Raw genomic sequence first — 19,616 nt, 5'->3', positions numbered from 1 at the left:
TGTTTATCACTCCAGGAATTACCCTAGTACATGGCGTGTTAAAAACTTTCAGGTCGCATGAACAACTTGGGCAAAAATGTAATTGAAATTTGGTAGAACTTAACCTTTTAGCCCAAAGTATAGCGGGCTATTGCAGACGCTAAAGATATGTTGTTAACTCAACGGAATTTCATGAAATAGTAGCCAAGGCAATAAAGGCGTAGGCTACTAAAATCACATGCAGAATTTCAAGTAACTCCCTGCCATACAGGACTGGTATGGAATGATAATTATCATCTTTACCCTCGGACTGAGGAAAGTCTTTGTAGACTTAAACCGGAAATGATTTGTCATTGCTCGAGCCCCAGTACCTAAGCTAGCCTTTGTGAAAGTTCCGATTGTCACACATTTTTTATATCGTATTGCCCGAAATTAGTGCTGTCCACTGAACAGGAGAAATGCTGTTAATGTCTTATCCAAGAGTATTACGACAGAATAGCGCCAATGGATATCGAACACGGAATATGGGCCGCATTTATTGCGAGGGCAGCGCTCGAATATCACGGTGACCGAGCCAATATTTTGAGTAAATGCACTTTTAGTAATATAACTCTATAATAAAACAAACTAAGAAAGTAGCTCTTTTTACCAGGTTTACTGGGCCCATTATGGCGCGTGAGCATTTCTTTTCACTGTGTTATAAAAAAGCCTAGGAACACATTTTTGCGCCTCCCAGTTGACGGCGAAAAATAAGGATTTGAAAAGGACAAAAACGATATTGTAAAAGGACAGGACCAGGCCCCCGACAAGGTAACTCGTTATGTTTATCTGGAGAAGGCAGCGTCAGTTATATTAATATTGTGTTGCTTTGTCATAGACTAATCTGTTTGCTACAACTGAATGTAGCCTATAAGTTGAAATGTTGTGGCAATTGTTGTTTGTTAAAACCAAAAGGCCCATGACAAATAAAAATAACACATTAGTAGGCCGTTTAGTTGCGATAATGCACCCACAAAAGAACGACGAATGAATGGAGTGATTGCATTGATTTAATAACATAACAGCATTAACTTTTAAAAAGTTTTACGCTAAATTAGTTAATTAACGACAAACATTTTGTTTCAGAAGGCTGTTTTTCTAATTGCTTGCAGAATATCATAATGGCAGTATGTGGTAAATCACACGAAACTTGGAGAGTGCGGGAGTTCAAAAAGAAATGGAAACGGGTCTCATGCATTTATAGAGTGAATTCATAAACACAAGCGGAAACCAGCATTTTGAAGTCCAATTTCGATCTAAGACGTCAAAAGTAAAATTTGCTGAACGTATCAAATATTGTGATTAGGCTATATTGTAAGTGCAAAAATAAACACGACTGAATAATTCACGATTGATATTTTCTTATTAAAGAATTGACCAACTGCTGACGACTGGGTTGAAACGAAGATGAATCCTCATATTTAATACGCTATTGTTAAAAAATGTTTAAATGCAGGACTAGGCTATAATCGTCACGAAGTTTTTCGAAAAACTTACAAGCCCGAAACCAAGCCTGGCCCTAAAAGCATAACTTCTTCCTCTTGTTTCAACTCTAGATTTTGTGGTTAATAGTAAGTTAATATAGGCTAGTAGGTTAGCAGAAGACGCATAGGAAGAGGTGCAATTTTCATTATAGTTAACGTGGTATAGCCTCTAACAAAAATGCGGAAAATGTAAATCGGGTTTGGCTTATTGCTTCGGATAAATGTTGCCATCAACCAGAGAGTATACTATATAGGCTATGTATGTATATATATACGTAATAGGATACAGTCATGACTGAGACATGCAATTCAGTTTTAGCAGCACCGGAAACGTGACAAATAATACTACATATGATATGTATTGAGCAAAACGTCATTCAAAGGCGCGGTAGCGGAGCGATAAGAGCGCAAGATTGATGTGAACTTCTGAACTCCAAGTCGTGTGAAAACTCCTCCGTTTAAGGATCGATACTCTGATAGACGCTATCAGTGGAGTCAGATTAGCGAACAATCGATAAAGCAATAATTAACAGCAGTTCATAACTCCAAAAACACCCTCAGTAGCACAGAACCATAACAACAAGTTTACAGCGTGTTGGTTTTTGTGAGACATTTATCTGTTATGACTTTTTAATTCATTTGTTGTTCGTTTTCAAATCAGTTAACAAATAGAGAATAGTCTCTCATTCATTTTTGGAATCCTGGTTTTGAAATTGGAATGAAAACAGTTAACAAAGAGAGATTAGTCTCAAGAGAGAAATTTCCCTTACAAGGGCCCGTCACAGAAACTTGCTCCTGGTTAAGGAATAAATAAAATATTAAGTTATATGGTTGAACAATTTTTACCATGCGTTTTGTGATGCTGTCTCGGGTGTACGACTTCCTTTTCTTTCATTATCGTAAGGTGTACACTGTACACAACAGTGTTGCCATATTTGTGGTGAACTCGGGTACTTTTTGAATTTTATTGTTTTAAACAAACTATGACTGATTGACATGAAGTCAACGTATGAGTAAGGCCAGATGAAGTACACCTATACTGTCAGAGATATGATTTCCTTGGATAAGACACATATACTCACTTACCAAATACACCTACCTTTAATTTTTACAACAGATCAAAATTAGCTTTAAAAGGTGTTTACGACCATATAACGACTATTTGTTATGTTTTAGAGTGGCCACATAATAAATTATAGCCATGGGTGCAACACCGTGCTAACCTAGAAATATATTTTCGGGACATAAATGAACTGATTTCCATCTGAGTGAAGGCTATTACAAATTATCTAAATCTATTCTGGCAACTCTCTTGTTATTTAGAACTGCGTTTATTGATCCTTTTACTGTATTTATGCGGAGGTGTGTTACAATTTTTACAAAAAACCTTCCTAAATCCATTAGTAACGTTGCATGTATATTAATTGTGTTGAGTAATGTCTAAATAAATCCGGTAAAAACCAAAGTTGAGTTACTCGATCAAAGCAAAATCTGTCCATTGTTGAGCATTTCAGAAAACAAAACAGAAATTCATAAAATGAACAATTGCACATTTATTAATTTTTATATGTTCCACTTATCAGGTCTTATATCAAGCGAATGGACTAATCCTTTACCCATAGTTTTAAAATCTTCTATTATAGCTTCAACATTTGGAACAACTTTTCCTTCGCTGTTCAGCATCTTGCCAGAAACAGAAGAAATCTTTATAAAAAAATAATTATTTAAACTTCAACAAATAATCAACTTTCGATGTTGCATGCATAACACAGTAGCTGGAGCAAAATAAGCTTACTTTGAATGGCTTTGGCTGAAATTCGGGCACACGCCAAAGCACACCAATAACAGAGCCACCGTATGAATCGTAAAAAAACATGGCTAGCTCACTGAACGATTTCTGAAAAGAATAAAAATAAGTTATAAAATTTAATTTTTCCTTATGCACACAGGACAAAACAAACGCATTAAACTGATCGAGTTTCGTAGTTATTACGGATTCAGTTATATTATTCTCAACCAGCTCAAGCAAGACTGACCGGATTCTTTCTAGGAACGTGCAAAGTAGAATAATTTACTATTCTAGATTGATTTTTTTTGGAATCCAGAATTTTGAATAGTTCTAAACCAACAACAACTACACTTGTTTTTTACAAATATCTGGGACATGATAAACTATGAGAGGTTCCTTTATGAAATTCTTGTTGTTAGTTGTCCATTTTGTTGACCGAGAATAGTTAATTAGGACGTTTTTCAAGAAATTTACAAATAAAATACTTTTAAATTTATAATAATTTAAGCGTTTGTGTAGAGTAGTAACCATCGCATTGAGTGAAATGGTGTATAGTAATTGTGTTAGAAAAGGTTATACGAGGTAAAACCTCTGTGGGTAATGATTGTGATTAGAATAATATCGGTTCCAAAAATAAGAAAAGAATAGTATTGGATTCGGTTTTAAGAATTCGATATTCTAAAATGCACATCCCTAATTGCTTCTATCCGAAAAGTCTGCCAAGATAGTGAATGCCTAAAAATATTTGACTCATACAAACCTCCAGCTCATCTAAATACATCTGAACGGGATCAAAATTCACCACAGGTAAAATCCTCAAGTCAAATGTAAAGTCAGCTATGGCACGATGCTTTGAAGACATTGAATTTTGAACCTGGGACACTGATTCATGTCTTCTCGGCAACCATTGTGATTTCAAATGAATGAGAACATCGTAAGCAGTCATGGATGGGGTGAAGACAGGCTATATGTTGAATATTGTGGTATTAGATTGTGCATGAACACCTAAACATGGGTGCCTACATCGGGGGATGCTCCACTAGGAATTTAGCCAACACGTCTTCACGATCATTAACGTTTCATTAGATTTAGAAAACCAGATCAATTTGGAGTAGTCTAACACAGACACCCTGCCTTAATTTAGCAATTGCTCATATGGGGGAATTCCCCTTATGTTATACCAAAATTTACAGTAGGGCTTGTCAGTCCTTTAGTTCCACGTGATTATTAATTGTAACATTTATGACGTTGTTTGGAGTAATCATATACAAATGAATGCTGGAGGTTAAGGTTTACAAATAAATGTGATCTCAACTTTCTAAAAATGTAAAGGATGTAACTCACTGCAACAAACCAAACGTTTAATAAACAGTTTCCAAAAGGAGACCCTGAAAATTCTAGTAAGGAAAATACCAAAATAACAAAAACGGAAAATACTAAAACACCAAACTGGAAAAAAATAGTACGCTTAAGCTTCATACATCCTCGCCAAAGACAGTATTCTTGTTTAGTATTTTCCGTTTTGTTTTTTCCATATTAGTATTTTCAGTTTTGGTATTTTCTGGTTTGGTTATTTCTATTCTGTTGTTTTCCGTCTTAGTTTTTTCTTGCAACCCTTCCCAAACTACTTTACACCATACTGTATTAGGAAATCAGATGGGAACGAACAATGCCTCTTTTTATTAATCTTAGTTGATCGTATGAGACATCAAAGACGAACAATGCAAGCATGTTCTTCGCTTAGATGACTAAATGGAGACAGCTGACGCCTAAATCAACTTGTTATGCTTAACTTATAATCGTGTTGTGGTGTGCAAATTGACAGTTTAAGGTCTTTGAATTGTAGAAATTCACTTATTAAGAACTTACTTTAAACCTAGTCGCTAACTTGATACTATTAACTTTTTAACTCACCTTTAACTCCATATACGTTGAAAATAATTTCCCTTCCAACAATGATTGATAGATTTTAGCCAAATCTTTTAACCTTCTAAGAATCAGCTTACTGGGGCCACTGCTTGTCCACAAAGAACGCATTTTATCTTTCGGTGTCATTATGCACATTGCTGGCAGAGTATCACGATGCTTGGAGACATGAGATGTAATTGTTTCTTTCTCTTCATCTATATGTTACGATTTCATTGTTAGTCAACCATTGCAGGCATATTACATGCTTTTCTGAATTGATCTTACAATTTCAAGCTCACCTGTTAGAGAACCATTCACATCCACAATCACAGAATTTGATGCAAAATCATACGTTGCAAGTAAATGAAGAAAACGCAGAAAGCCAGACTGAGCAGAACTAAATGTAATGCATACTATATGGTTACAATCCAATTTCCATACATTTGATTACCGATTACTTATCCATGGACAAATTATTTTTCATTCAAATGAACTTAATTAGTGCTAAATACTACTAAACACTTTCTTCTTAACAATTCAAGTTCTTAGAAATATACACTACAGTATATACCTTGGTAGAGTATACGGTTGCGGATCTGTAAAAAGAAACGCAACCAAAAGTTCAATAGCTTCTGTTGAAATTTGCCTTGAAAGGAGGTGAGAACTAATCCACCTTTTTGCAAGGCGGCATGTTAGTCCATAACTGGGAAATTTCTGACATAACCTGCATAATTGTAAAATGGACAACGAATGAAACACTTTTTTTTTTAGATTACTTACTGAAACTACACTTAACTGCAGAACTTTGATGCACGTTGTAGAGTATACAGTCTACACACCATAGTGAACCATCATTCTAACATTTATAAATACAATTAAAAACTGGTTCACAGTTTCAGCGATAACATGCTTATTGCTTAGATTGCTTACATATAAAAAATCTGAGTTACAATACAATGACTTTTGCAACATAAAGGTCAATACATAATACATTCATTCCAAAATCGAAATCATTCTTGTTCAAAAACAGAATTACCCATGTATTGTTGATGATAAATGTGGTAAATAGACCGTTTGCTTTTCCAATGCAAGAGACTGAGAAGTGTTCCGAATTTTAACCATGCCATCTTTATTTTTTTGAGTCTGAAGTACCCCAATTTCACGATGATATGCAACACACACCCTAAACACATATCCATCCTGCAATTACATAAAATAATCAAAAACCATGATGACATATTCAAAGATGGTTGGAAGCAATTTCCGGTAAAGGACAAAATTATCACCTTAAGAACATCAACGTGAGTTCGGTATGGCATGCACACAATTTCTTCATTGTTGGACTTCAATTCATCTGCCATAGCAATATGAAATGCTGCCTTTAATCGTTGAAGGGCATCTACATCCTGTGGCCATTTCCCACTACCTTCCATATGACATAACACTAGGATATAAATACAATCAAAGATAAAAACTTAAGTGTTTGGCAACTGCATATGACAATATTATGTTGCTTAACTTTAAATATATACAGTAATACACTGCACAGTGAAAGCTTGATAACTCAACTTCATTTCATTCGAAATTTTTCATAACACAAGTAATTTATATGGTGCTAAATAAATTCCTACAGTATTACAAGACACGTGAACAACTTCTAATAGCTCTGAATAAAACTAACTCGAAATAGGTATTTAACTCAGTTCTTTCTCAAACCCAGAACAAGAAAAGCACATTTAATTTTCTAAAATTAATTCCAAAAAATAATGAATAATGACATAAACTTACGCGCCCGATTATGTATATGTGATAGGTTACATATTCAGTTGATGTAATGGTGTTAACATGTCAGCGCATTGCCCATCTCGCTCTCATTTGAAATGCATCAATTTTAACCAAGTTTGAATAACTGAAGTAGTAATTTAATGGATCTTTCAAATTTGAGTCATCAAGTTTTCAATGCATTACAAATTTTTACCAAGCAGCTTTATCAAATGACTCTTGACATATGGTGCATAGGCTCAGATTAGACATGAAGAAATATAAGAATTACTATCTTTTACAGTCAGTGCATTTCTACCTTCTATAGGAGGATAAAAGTTGGGACATGATTTATCAGGTACTGGGACTTGAATTTGCTCCTCATTTACAGAAATAGTCGGGTTTTTGCCATTTGGTTGACAACAAGAAGGTGGGATGACCTTTATACAAGAAAATATATTTGGTTGCATATATATCATTTATAGGCATTGCATTATCACAAAAACAGTACAAATAAGTGTTACTAAGAGTACAACAAAGTGTGACTGTGTTGTTGAAAACTAGGAATGGGGTGACACAAACCCCAACCAGAATAGATACGCCGAATATTGTCTTTGTTGGAGATTCAGGCGAACACTAACAATGACGACCCAGAATACATAAGTTAACTGATTATCGGCGAAGCTAAAAGAGAATCAGCAGTACTTTCAAAAAAGGTCAAATTCTTGAAGATTTTACTTTTTCAACCGCTGTTTAAACAGCATTATTTTTTGAAACAAGGCAATTTGTTTTGCGATTACACCATGATTAAAAAGACTTGGCAACTTTTGGTTGAAATTTTACCATCTCATTATGATACGAACAGATTCAGGGTTCGTTGACCTGTGTGATATTCGGGTTCACTTAAGCTTGAATAATCTTCGTAATGGCACATATCCCTATTAAAAACTCTATTAAATTATTTGATAACTATAATTATAATTAAGTCATTGTACTTCTGTGAATCGAAGAACTGGTGATATTCCTTGAAGATTGGTGATGGACAGTGGCAAAGACTTCAAGCTTCGCAAATCTTCACATAAGTTATTATATGCAAGCATAATTTCTGAACTTCTTTCTTCACCTAAAATTAAAAAAGGTTTTTAACATTAAAATTATTTGCCAAAAAGTAAAACTACCGTAATCGATTTTATGACCAGATAACCATAATAATAAATCTAATTTCCAATTTTTGCTTTTTATACTAACTTTAGACTAATAATGTACAAAAACTGCATATAAGCTAAAAAGAAACAGTATAAAAATAAATTAAATCACCAACAGTCGTATGACATGGTAACTAACTGACATTGAGTCCATGAGTCCCATTGATAAAAAACAAACCTGTTCCATTGTATCCAATCGTTACTCCATTTTTTAATGACTTTAGTGGAAAGGACAAAAACATATCCAATTGAGTGGCAGCGAAAGAAAAAGAGGAAGGCGAAATATTACAATGTCTGAAATAAATCAATAAAGGCTATCAAAATGGATATTATAATAAATAGTTGAAATGTTATAAATGCAAAATTCCTCATTAAGTAAACGTTATACAATGCAGATTAAAAAAAAACACAAAACCAGCGTGGCATGATTGTTAAACCTCTGCTGATAGACATTAATTTAGAAATGAACAAAAGCTTTTGAAAAAAAAAGTACAGAAGTTTTTCTTTAGCTTACTAAACTTTGTCTATACCAACTGGCTAACCTTGACAAAATGTGCTTGCAAACTCGTAATGGAATGTTTCTCCTAGCAGAAGCATCTTCCCCTTTCCAAAACACTGCCTCGCAGATTGACCCATCTTTGAACCTTCGTAAATCTGAACAATCTCCCCAAAACTCCCGAAAAGATTTGGCCTAGTTTAAAAAATATACCACAAATTAAAACTTAAGCCAGCGTAACAGTGATGAAATAAATAAAGTTTTAAGCACAACAGTAAAAAATAAGTGCTGCAAGTTCATACTTCTTCGCTATCAGCAGATGGGCCTTTATTGAGAACGTCAAATGCATGGCTAGCATTCAGTAAAATACCGAAGGTGACATTGCTTTCAGTTTTTTTCCATGTTGGAGGTGAATCGTTGATCTTCCACTAATTAAATATATTAACCTTTCAGGAAAACTAATTCAAACTCAAACAAAAAATTCTAATTAATTTTAATTGTTACTTAGTATTCAAATTTAATTTTAATGAACTTGGTGATCTACTATTCCATCAACTGTCAAAAAAATACACGAGAAAGCAAGATAAAAGTGTAGATTCCAGAGCACTGCTTATAACAAATTCACAACAAATATATTACAAATACATAAAATTAGTCACTTACAGCTTTGTATTTGTGGGGTTTGATACCCAGCAGATGTATCCTGTCCCCTAATCCTTTTATTAAAACTCTACCTATGGATGGTAGTGAAGATGTAATACAATTGCTACCATGGTCCATCACTCTGTCACTGATGTCAAGTTTGTCACAGGCATTTTGAAAAGCTGAAGCTTTGGAAATCCTGTTATGATTTATAACTATTTTAGTACATATACATCTACATGAATGTGTAAACTGTCAGCTAAAATGGCAAATATCACCAACAGCTAACTAAGTCATTATGCATGGTATACATTACAAGTGACAATGATGTATATTAAATTTTGTGAGAATACAAACTGACTGAAACAAGTAGTCAAACTTCTGTAAAAATGGAACCGATTGCATAAAAACAGCATTGAAACCGGATTGCGAAAAATCAAGAGCTTTTAATGACAATTCTGCTTCATGACGAACCTTGAATACAAACAAAGCAAAGCAAGCATAAAAATGTGAAAAACTGCTTTTCAACATCGAAGTACGCTACCGAGATGACATTAAAAAATCACAAAAATATAAACATGATTCCAAAAGAATATGGCAGGAATCAGGATAATATAACTATGACATCTATCAACACATTCATTACCACTTGATATTTAAAATCACCTTTTAAAATAAAAAAATCTTGGTCGCCTGAGTCCGTTCGATCAACAACAAAATCAATCAAACAATTAAATCAACAAAATTAAAGTAATTTAGGGTTTCATGTGGTTTTACAAAAGTGTTTTGTCATCGGCAATTTTGAATCAAAATCTGCTTTTGCATGACATGTGTTTACAAATAACATTGATTCATTTAGAGAATGCTGCAAGCCAAATAAATATGCTTGGAAGGCAGATAGGTTGCTGATCTAGATGTTTAAAAAAGTTCTCCTACCTGGTGATATAAAAGAGTAGACATGTTTGCACATAAGTTTAATTTTCCACAAGGATCAATGAAAACAACTTCATAGTGATCATGAAAAACATTCACATAATCACAATTTTGCCATTCTCCTCCTTTCAAGCTCCAGTCTGTTGTTGCTACAAATGCATGTTTGTTTTTTTAGTTTTGACAATCTCAAAAAAACTAACAATCCAAAAACAAGTTAACAATCTGTTTACTGTATAGTCAAAAAATTGTGCCAGGCCATAGTTAATTTATTCTAACATACAATCTACAAATGAACTGATATGTTTTTGCAGAAACAAGGTCTGTTTCAAACCAACATATTAATTCATACCCAAGTATTGGAAAGTGTTTCGCACAACTTGGTAACTGCTCATAGCTTTGTTGATTTTGTTCAGACTTGAAAGCAATGCAACAACCATTGATATTAAAAATCCACTGAAAGACCCATAACCCTGAGAAAAAAACACGTTGATAGCGTATGATACTATTAATTGTACATTACTGTTACGAAATACGATAAAAACGTAACACCAATCAATACATCTTTATACCTGATCTAGTTCTCGCTGTCGTAACCAAACTTTTAAAAGCTTGATTGCATCAATATATCCATGGCAGTCTTTCAAAGTGGTATGCAAGTGTTGCAAATGGGAATCCATCAAAAGATCAGCAAGAATTGCACTGTTGTAGTGAGGAGTTGGTGCCAAACTGACCTCATCTAAAAAAAGTTTCGTGTTAGTGTTATTACATAGTACATATAAATGTATACATTCCAGAATCAATATATATCAATACGGTACATTGTACCCAAGTTATTTATAGATATACCAAACTGTATTTAGTTATTATCATCACACCTGCTTCTGCACATTTTATCCCATCATACCATGTTTTCCTCACATTACTTTTCAGTGGATGTAATCTTGCATGTTTGATAGAGTCCTCATCAGGACAAGCATGTATTTTCACTGTTAGAAACTTGCATAAACTCCCTTCAATAGTAACAAGAAACACAGATAATTTACAGTTAACTTGTTCACAATTATTCCTTAAGGTAACATATAAACACGAAAAGTATCAGTATATGTACACATACCAGATGGTGTAATGCACACAATTGGTTTCAAAGTATCATCAGTGAAATAACAAAATTTGACTTCTGATACAAGATTGTTCATTGACATGTAATATCCAACATGCGCCAAGTAGGCTGCTCTTTTCCGAAAGTATCTTTGATTTAAATGATCCTTTGCTTGCATACATGCCTATGAGTAAGGATGTCATTGCAGGAAATTAAACAGAGTCAAATATGGATAATAATTAATAACCAATTAAATTATTATTTGTGATATATCTTTTATTTTTTACATTTACCAAACTTAAAGTCTTTTACAATTTCAAATCATAATGCATTTATAATATGTTAAAATGTGTCAATGGTGGTTTGATTCTTTAAAAAGTTGATGACAACCTTGCAAAAAGCACATCACTTGTTTACAACATGATTACAGTGCATTTTTTTGAGGTCAAACTTTGTTTGGCAACATGCATACGCATAGTCAGGGTTGTGGCATTTACACCTGGGTAATAGAATAAGAAATCAAGTAGATGCTAATCTAAAATGGTTTATTAGTATTTCAAGGTTATTATTATGAAAAAATCGAATAATTACGCAATCAATCATGTCTTACTTGATTAACTATAATCTAATATAAACGATTTTTGAAAGTTTGTGGTCAGCTACTTTGAACGAATTGCAGTTCCAGCAACAACAAAAACAATTAGTTTTCATACATGTTCCCAGGCATGGATGATTGGGTAAATTGATACTTCCCATTTAAAAGTGCTTGAATAGCTACATTGCTTCAAAACATCATGATAATTATGAACCAAGCATAGACTACGACAGCCAGGTTGTATACATATTAAACCTAGCAAAATGTCACAAAACTGTATGTACTTCTAGTCCTAAAATTTTTGCCGTTTTCATTCATAATTTATAATTAATTATACAGTGCAGGCTGTTCTGCATTTGCTTTATTATGAAGTATCAATGTGATTGCCTATAAGAATAAATGATGCTTGATTTACTGCGCAGTTTGTTATCGATTGCATCAACAACGAAAAATTAATCTGATAAATGAGAACTCCAGGAGTCCCATCACTAGTACGCACACACAATCTGAATTACCTTGGGAATTTTCAGTAGTAGGTCAACATTTGCACCTTCTTTTAAACAAGTTTGTAATTGGTAGCTTCCAATGACTTGTATATCTGATGGAGGGAAATACTGCATATTTCCTTTCACTTTCAATGGGGTGCATACAAAAGGCAAACATACTTCAGGTGGCAGCCAAGACAAACTATTGAGCTAAAATAAAAGATGAAATTTGGCCATCATGTTAATAGTGAACCTGCGAAACCATCAGTACAGAGTACCAGTACAAGAACGATATACATTTTACTATGCACTATACTATGTTATACCATTGACACTAGCAGGCATCAAGAAAATTTTATGATTTGAAGATTCAGACAAGTTCATAGTGTATAATGTACCAGCAATTCCCAAACGTTTTTGAGGGCGACCAAATCTGAGTTTGGTAAATATCTCGAGACCCAAGTCTGAAACAGCGTATTTTAAAATGAAAAAAACAATGATTGTATGGATGATTTTTTGCAGTAAGTTGCTTATAAGTTTGTATTAAATGTCAGCAATCTAATCTTTTCCGAAGTACCAATACGCTACAGACAGACACAGACAAGCAGTGGTAGTGTGGTCTACTTACTATAAAAAAACGTATTTTATTGCAAACATTGGTTTTGCATCGCTTCAGCGCGACCCTTGCTTGGGTCGTGACCCGTACTTTGGGAATCACTGGTGTATACAACTAAACAGTCTAATGTGTAATTTCACATATTTTTCCAACAAATTGTGTGTTTTACACAATGGAATCTCTATAACAAAACCATTCTTAATTAGGATATAGAATATTTTTCAAAGCCAATGTTGTCTGTTGGGTAATCAAGTCAACAATTAAATGCTAACCATGATCATCTCTTATGCCAGGTTTACACTTGGCAATGGCAATACAAAATAATGTCCCATTTAAAATTTGTTTTAAACTAGACTACAGGTTAAGTTCACGATTCACGGCCTGTTTAATTAAGAAATGAGCATGTTTTCAGTTTCTCTTAACATTAACAAAGAGCAGAAAACAAGTAATTGATAGAATCAACTTAATATATCCAAATGCGTTTATTTGCATAAACTAAGATTTGTTTTTGAGTGATATCCAATTTTTGTCAGGATCAGGGTCAATCTTTCTTCAGTTCCCCAGTCATTATTATATTTTCTATTTATTATCATATTATAGAGTAGTACTGGGGATACGAGAATGATTTTGGTATATCAGCTGGGAAAACAACTTAACTAACCGAAATTTACTGACCTTTCTTCCTTCTTTATTGGATGAGACAGTTTAAACTAACGTTGATGACTGATGAAAGCACAAACCTAATCTCTGGCTGTTGCAATTAATAATATGAGCCATGTTAGCTTAGCTGGCGAATATGTTTTAACTACCATGGTTATCATAACTAAAACGAAATGTTACTATGCTTTTATTTTATGATTCTTGTTTCAAAACGATTAATATTATTTCATTTTAATAATTTAAAGCACTTAGGAAGTGTCCGAAAGGTTAATGCTTCAGATTTTTTGTTTGACTGGAAGAAGGGAAATTCCGGCATGGCAAATGGATGGTGGTTTGGGCCGCAAGAGTAGCAGCTCAAAGTCATACAAAACTACCCAGCCTGTCCTGCCAGTGCTACTATATAAACCTTAAATGACTTGGTTGCATGTGACTGCAACAGGACCATTCCGTTGTTGGCTCGGCACTTCATAATGGTTTTGAAGATGCAACAGGCTAAAGCAGAACAGCGTATGTAGAAATTACCAGGCCTGAGGCCAAAGAGCGGGTAGGGTTCATTCTTAACTGGGTAAGCCTGTACCGAAACATGCAACCATCAAGATTATGAACTTAAGTGATACAATAGCCTATACCAGGGCTTCCCAAACTTTTTTGCTCGCGACCCCTTTCAAACTTCTGAAGTTTTCCGCGACCCTTCACGTTTAAATTGATTAGCAGTGCGAAATATACCTTTGTCATTAGTGACATTTATTGAGATGCAAAGACTGAATTCAAGCAACCAGTACTCAAAGCCTACTTACTACTTTACACATATGTAGGCCACTGGAAACAAAAAAGCACACACATTTATTCAGTGTGATTGGTGCGACTGCTTTCTGCTACAAAGCAAGTCCAGCCGTGGCTCAACATCTGCTAATGCTGGTCTCAAGGCGGTTTTAATGTTGATTAGGCTGGAATGATATTTTGTTTTGATTGTATTTTGTACTTCGTGTAAAATTGGTATACGCTCTGCGACCCCTGACGTTCGTTACGCGACCCCGCAAGGGGTCGCGACCCCCAGTTTGGGAAGCCCTGGCCTATACTAAAGCTTTCGTTAAGTTAACCACACCAGTGTCTGGAAAAGTAATAGCCTTAGGCTTGCCTATGTAGGCCTATAGCCCTGTATGAACATTGCGAATGCGACATCATGAATAGTTCTTTAAGATTACAGATCTACTTAATTTTTGCTGTAAGATGTGATTTCATTGCTGCTAAAGCACAACATGAAATTTGGTTAAAGACCTAGCAATGAATTCTGCTTAGTACATTAAAATCTGTTTATTTGCAAATGGATAAATAAGTTTGAAAGAGCTGCCATTTTTAACTACTACATGTCAGATTTGGAAGGCCCGTAGTTGAGAAGCTCGCCTGGGAATTGTTAGATCTGGGTTTGCATCTCATGGACTGGAGATTTCTAAAAAAGCTCTCTGACAGCTGTCAAAGTATGCAAATATCAAACCATTGGGCAATACAGTGAAGTAAATAAATATCGACTCCGCTTCTGTGTCCAACAAGGCTTTGTCACAGGTCACATGAATGGGACGCCGGTTACTTGCATGGAGTTAATTTTAGTGGAGTTTTTCTTCATGCGGCTAAATACACAGGTTTGGATCCATTTTAAATATGACACAACTATTATATGGCCTGCCACACTATTAGCTTAACTTTGGTTTAATTTAGTATGTTTAAATTGTGATTTGTCGTAATTAAGTTTGGTGGCCAAAGCCAATTTAAATTTCATTCTTTTCACATTTGCCTATCTTATTTGTGGTAATTATTAATTATCATTGCTAATACGTTTGCGACCACCACCTTAAGACAATTTTTTGATCTCCTAGAACAGACATGTGCAACCAGTGGCCCGCGGGCCGCAGTGCGGCCCGCCAGGTTGTTCCGTGCGGCCTGCGTGGTGCTCAGCAAAATGTTAGAACTTCATACTAGCCATCACTATTTCATGCAGTTTACATCAAAGCAATGGAAATTTTTGCACGCTGTGTATAGAAATATTGCCTTTTGTGATGCAACAATGCTGCGTTGCATAATTTCGCAATGCGAGATTAGCACTTAGAAAAAGCTGTGTGGCATTGTACAGTACCGCAGTTCATACTTGATGGAGTTGTTGGTGCTACATAGACTGAATTTAGTTTCCTCATCTTCCATCGACAATTATTCACAGTTTTTCAATAAATTGTCGCACAAGTGTGTCGTGGACTGCATTAAATCTATTTCTTAACTACATAAACTGCATAGGAAAGTCGTTTTACGATACTAATTTTTTCTGAAAAAATCATGTGGCCCGCGTTGTCATTCAAAATTTTGTATTTGGCCCTCCAGTGAAAAAGGTTGCACATGCCTGTCCTAGAATTAAGGCCTGCAAAAAGTAAAATAAACAAAAAACCATAACCAATAGTGATACAAACTGAGTCTAATACCGAAGCAAGAAGATAGCCAAGAAGAAACCAACTACAGGTTGCCATTAAGACACCGTTGTGGGAAAAAAGTTAAAAATTTGAAAAACTGTTACATGATTGAAATAGTCAAATTGAAGTCTAATAATATCACCCAGGCATTCCACGTGAGTTATGCCAAAGATGCGGTCAAGCAGAGCAAACTCAGTTTGATCTTGGCGTAGTGCAGAGCAAATAATTGTCTTGGCACAACTATGGCAATTTCATATTCACTCTGCCCTTCCGTTTTCCTTGTTTTGCCAAGCCAAAAAGAGTACAGTATCTCCGTTATTTTTGAGACCGCGATTGGAATAACTTCTTTGGCATGATCATAACATATACCAAACTGACATTGGGCATATGCATTTCATGGTATTTACTCTGGACAATCGCCGATTTTGTATGATCATCAGTCGCTCAAGTCTTTTCAGCAAAATGCTGGCAAGAAACATGTCAGAACTCAGAATCCAAATCCCAGGTTGCTAAGCTTGTAAAGTTTGCACAGAAAATGTATTGCACACAATTTTGACCCATACCAATTACTTATCATGGTCAGACAACCTGAAATAGCTAGCCTTTGATTAGTATAAGATACACAGTGCACTTATACAAACAACAGATGCAGAGTGTAATTCGCAACATTTCACACCGGTTCTGAGTGGGATTATCTTTTGACCTTCTTTCACGGAAAATGGTTAAAACTTAGCCCCACCCCTATATATCTCTATTACAGGATACAAATTTAATACTCACTGCTCCAATAATCATCTATACAAGGTTTATAAACATAGAAACAAAAAGGATATAACTTGTATGTATCTTAATTTATAGCTTCTGTTATTCAAAGAACCGAATTAAAGAAATTAAAATGTTGAAAATAAAAGTCTGAAAAACTCATAAAGTCTGAAAGAAAAAACATTTGACAATTTGATAACCAAAGACACACATTTGACTGCAAACCTACAAAAGATCTCTATAAACCATATAAACCAAGTTTCAAAAATTTGCGGCACATTTATTGACGTTTCTTAGGGGTTGGGCCAAAGTTAAGGCATTCTACGGTACATAGCTTTCAAAGCACAGAAAACGATAAAGTTTATGCTAAAGAACCGCATAGTCCAGTCCAGGAGTGCAAATTAAAAAAACTGATATTCTTGGTGTAGCCTACATTACAAAGTTAATTGTCTAAAAAATACTAACAAAGCAGTTCAGTTAACAGTGATACAAAATAGCTCAGTGGCTATTCCAGAATTTTCGTTATTATGGATCATGAAAAACAACAAAGAAAATAACTATTTACATACCGGCTCATTTGAAGAATCAGGTATTTTCAATAACTCATCATGCAGAGAATGTAAAAATGAATCAATTTCTTTTTGACGCTTGGCAGAAATTGAAACTTCTTTCAATGTTTCTGTAATCTTGAATTAAACACACAATAAATTTAATTAATTTAATAGTCATGTGCGCTGCAGATTAATTTCACAAATTCAGCATTTCTCACACTTTATAGCCACGCAACACTAAGGCTTGTTATTTCACTTTAAGGAACACTAAGAAACAAAGGCTTATTTAGAGGGTGGTTGGAGTAGACCAGTGGTTCTCAACCTTTTTATTACGGCGTACCACCTCGAGGTTCTATGATATTGTTGCATATTAACAAATTATCGAAAAACTCAACTTTACTCATTATGTATATAGCATTATTAACCGGGACGGATTAGCAAATAAGTTGGTCCGGTAATTTCCAAACAAACGTGCCACGCTCTCGAAAAAGTTCACATTGATGACAAAAAAGGACACCAAGCCGGTCTAATCAGCCCCTGATTAGTAGTAACACACACTAACAAGGCAAAATTTAATGTGATGGTGGTAATTGTTTCTTCTCCACAAGCTGATCAAGGAGGGGTGCAATTGAGCTCACACCACTAGTGGTGTGTGTACCACAGGTTTAGAACCACTGGAGTACAGGGTCTACCCAAAAATACCTTGGATACAGCCTTGCTAAGAAATATAGACGAATACATTTCCGAAAAACAAGCAAATAAAATTTAGCACAAAGACAAGGTGATAAAGGTTTTTCGCACAATGTCATTCAAGTCAAATGAAATCAAGCTACGTGTCGTTTTACACCCTTTTTACATCTTTGTTAATTTCTAATTGCAGCTGTTGTGTCACTAGCTCAGTTATGTGGGCCTTGATCTTTTTATCATAATTTTGTGCAGTAAAATAGAGAAATTAAGCCGAAAATCGCAAGGTGGGCTTATAAAGCGGCAACCACAGCATTTTACCTATAGAAATTCTATGAGAGGGATGAGCCTGTACAAAAGCAGAAAGATGTTTAAAATCGGGTGTAATAGTCTAGTTGACAACTGAATGTACATATCCGCTTCGGCATTCAATCGATTCCTGAAATTTTTCTTTGTGAACAATAACTAACAAGCACAAATACCAGAGGCGTGCAATGCACGGTCTGCGGTACCCATATATGTGGTCTACCCTCCCTACAGACTTTTAGTATAAGTAAGCCTACTATTATTATAAATACTGCAATTGTTAGATCGTAGGGTGTTGTTGTTTGTAACGTCTTTATTGGCAGTTTTGATTGCATTACGTCACACTGCAAATAGATTATTATGAATGTGAAAATTTGCCGTTGTTTCATCATAATAACTCAATTCAATTGCTAGTATACATAGTAACTGTTATAAAGGACTGAAGAAATGATTTGTTTCGCGGAAGACAGTTTGAGACACGCTGATCTAGTTTATACATGATAAATAAAATACTTACTTGAAGTCCAGTCTGCATTACTTGGCAGTTGAACGTCCGAGTTAAATTCTCATGAAAAATATCGAGTAAGACAAATTGCTGAATTGAGACCGAGTCTGCCGCCGAAAACCATTGGTCTACATGTGGTTGTGGTCGCCAAGCAGCGTAAGTGAGTCAAACCAGAAAAAATTGATGTTATCTGAACCGTGTTAACCAAATTTTGAATAAAATAAAAAACAGGATATATTTTGGCACTCTGAAGTTTAACTTTATATTTTTCGACACGAGCTTTGGCAAGCATAAGCTTGCTTCTTCTGGTGTACTGCGAAAAATCCAGACAAAATAATATTGTATGACACTTCATTTTTTATAAAAGTTATTTTCAGAAATTTATGACGAAAAAACTGATAGGGCTGCGTGTATACCGGTAACTGTTTAAAGTGAATGTGAAGTCCAGAAACAAGTTGGCCTGCAAAACTGCTTTTGATTTATGAGGTTATCTTAACTTAACTTACCTCTTCAATTATCTGACTCTATTGTTGCGTACGGTTAGAATGCTCCTTTTGTCGGCCGAAAGGCTTTAATATTACAACAAAAATAGCCAACAAGAAAAGGTTTTATTATAGGTGCTGTACACTTTCTCAATATTACGAATAACCCTCATACGCTA

At 34.8% G+C, this 19,616-nt stretch overlaps 1 protein-coding gene across 1 annotated transcript; it reads right to left on the bottom strand.

Annotated features, from left to right (window-relative positions):
- Nucleotides 1–2,832: 2,832 nt before the first annotated feature.
- LOC143451349 (nucleolar protein 6-like) lies at nt 2,833–19,172 on the bottom strand. Its single transcript, XM_076951830.1, has 23 exons — nt 18,968–19,172; nt 17,479–17,595; nt 12,446–12,625; nt 11,351–11,519; nt 11,112–11,246; nt 10,806–10,972; nt 10,586–10,706; nt 10,240–10,385; nt 9,665–9,777; nt 9,325–9,502; nt 8,964–9,089; nt 8,708–8,856; nt 8,344–8,459; nt 7,956–8,083; nt 7,280–7,400; nt 6,486–6,643; nt 6,236–6,399; nt 5,771–5,923; nt 5,499–5,596; nt 5,206–5,414; nt 4,052–4,255; nt 3,298–3,399; nt 2,833–3,206 (listed from the first exon to the last, which is right to left on the bottom strand). Exons 1-23 carry the CDS (start codon nt 18,983–18,985, stop codon nt 3,066–3,068), a joined length of 3,213 nt encoding a protein of 1,070 aa, XP_076807945.1. The 5' UTR covers nt 18,986–19,172; the 3' UTR covers nt 2,833–3,065.
- Between the last annotated feature and the right edge of the window lie 444 nt (nt 19,173–19,616).

The sequence above is a fragment of the Clavelina lepadiformis genome, chromosome 4 (genome assembly GCF_947623445.1).
Source record: "Clavelina lepadiformis chromosome 4, kaClaLepa1.1, whole genome shotgun sequence".
Taxonomy (NCBI): Eukaryota; Metazoa; Chordata; class Ascidiacea; order Aplousobranchia; family Clavelinidae; genus Clavelina; species Clavelina lepadiformis.
The sequence above is the reverse complement of the archived record's forward strand: the minus strand, read 5'-3'. Positions and strand labels throughout refer to the sequence as shown.

Bases quoted from the DNA above. Each gene is read 5' to 3' on its own strand.
- LOC143451349 (XM_076951830.1), bottom strand. The intron at 12,626-17,478 runs GTATGTAAATAG...CTTTTATTTTAG, and splicing joins CTGATTCTTCAAATGAGCCG to CTCAATAGTTTGTCTTGGCT. The intron at 7,401-7,955 runs GTACAATGACTT...TCTTGTATAAAG, and splicing joins CAGTTCTTCGATTCACAGAA to GTCATCCCACCTTCTTGTTG.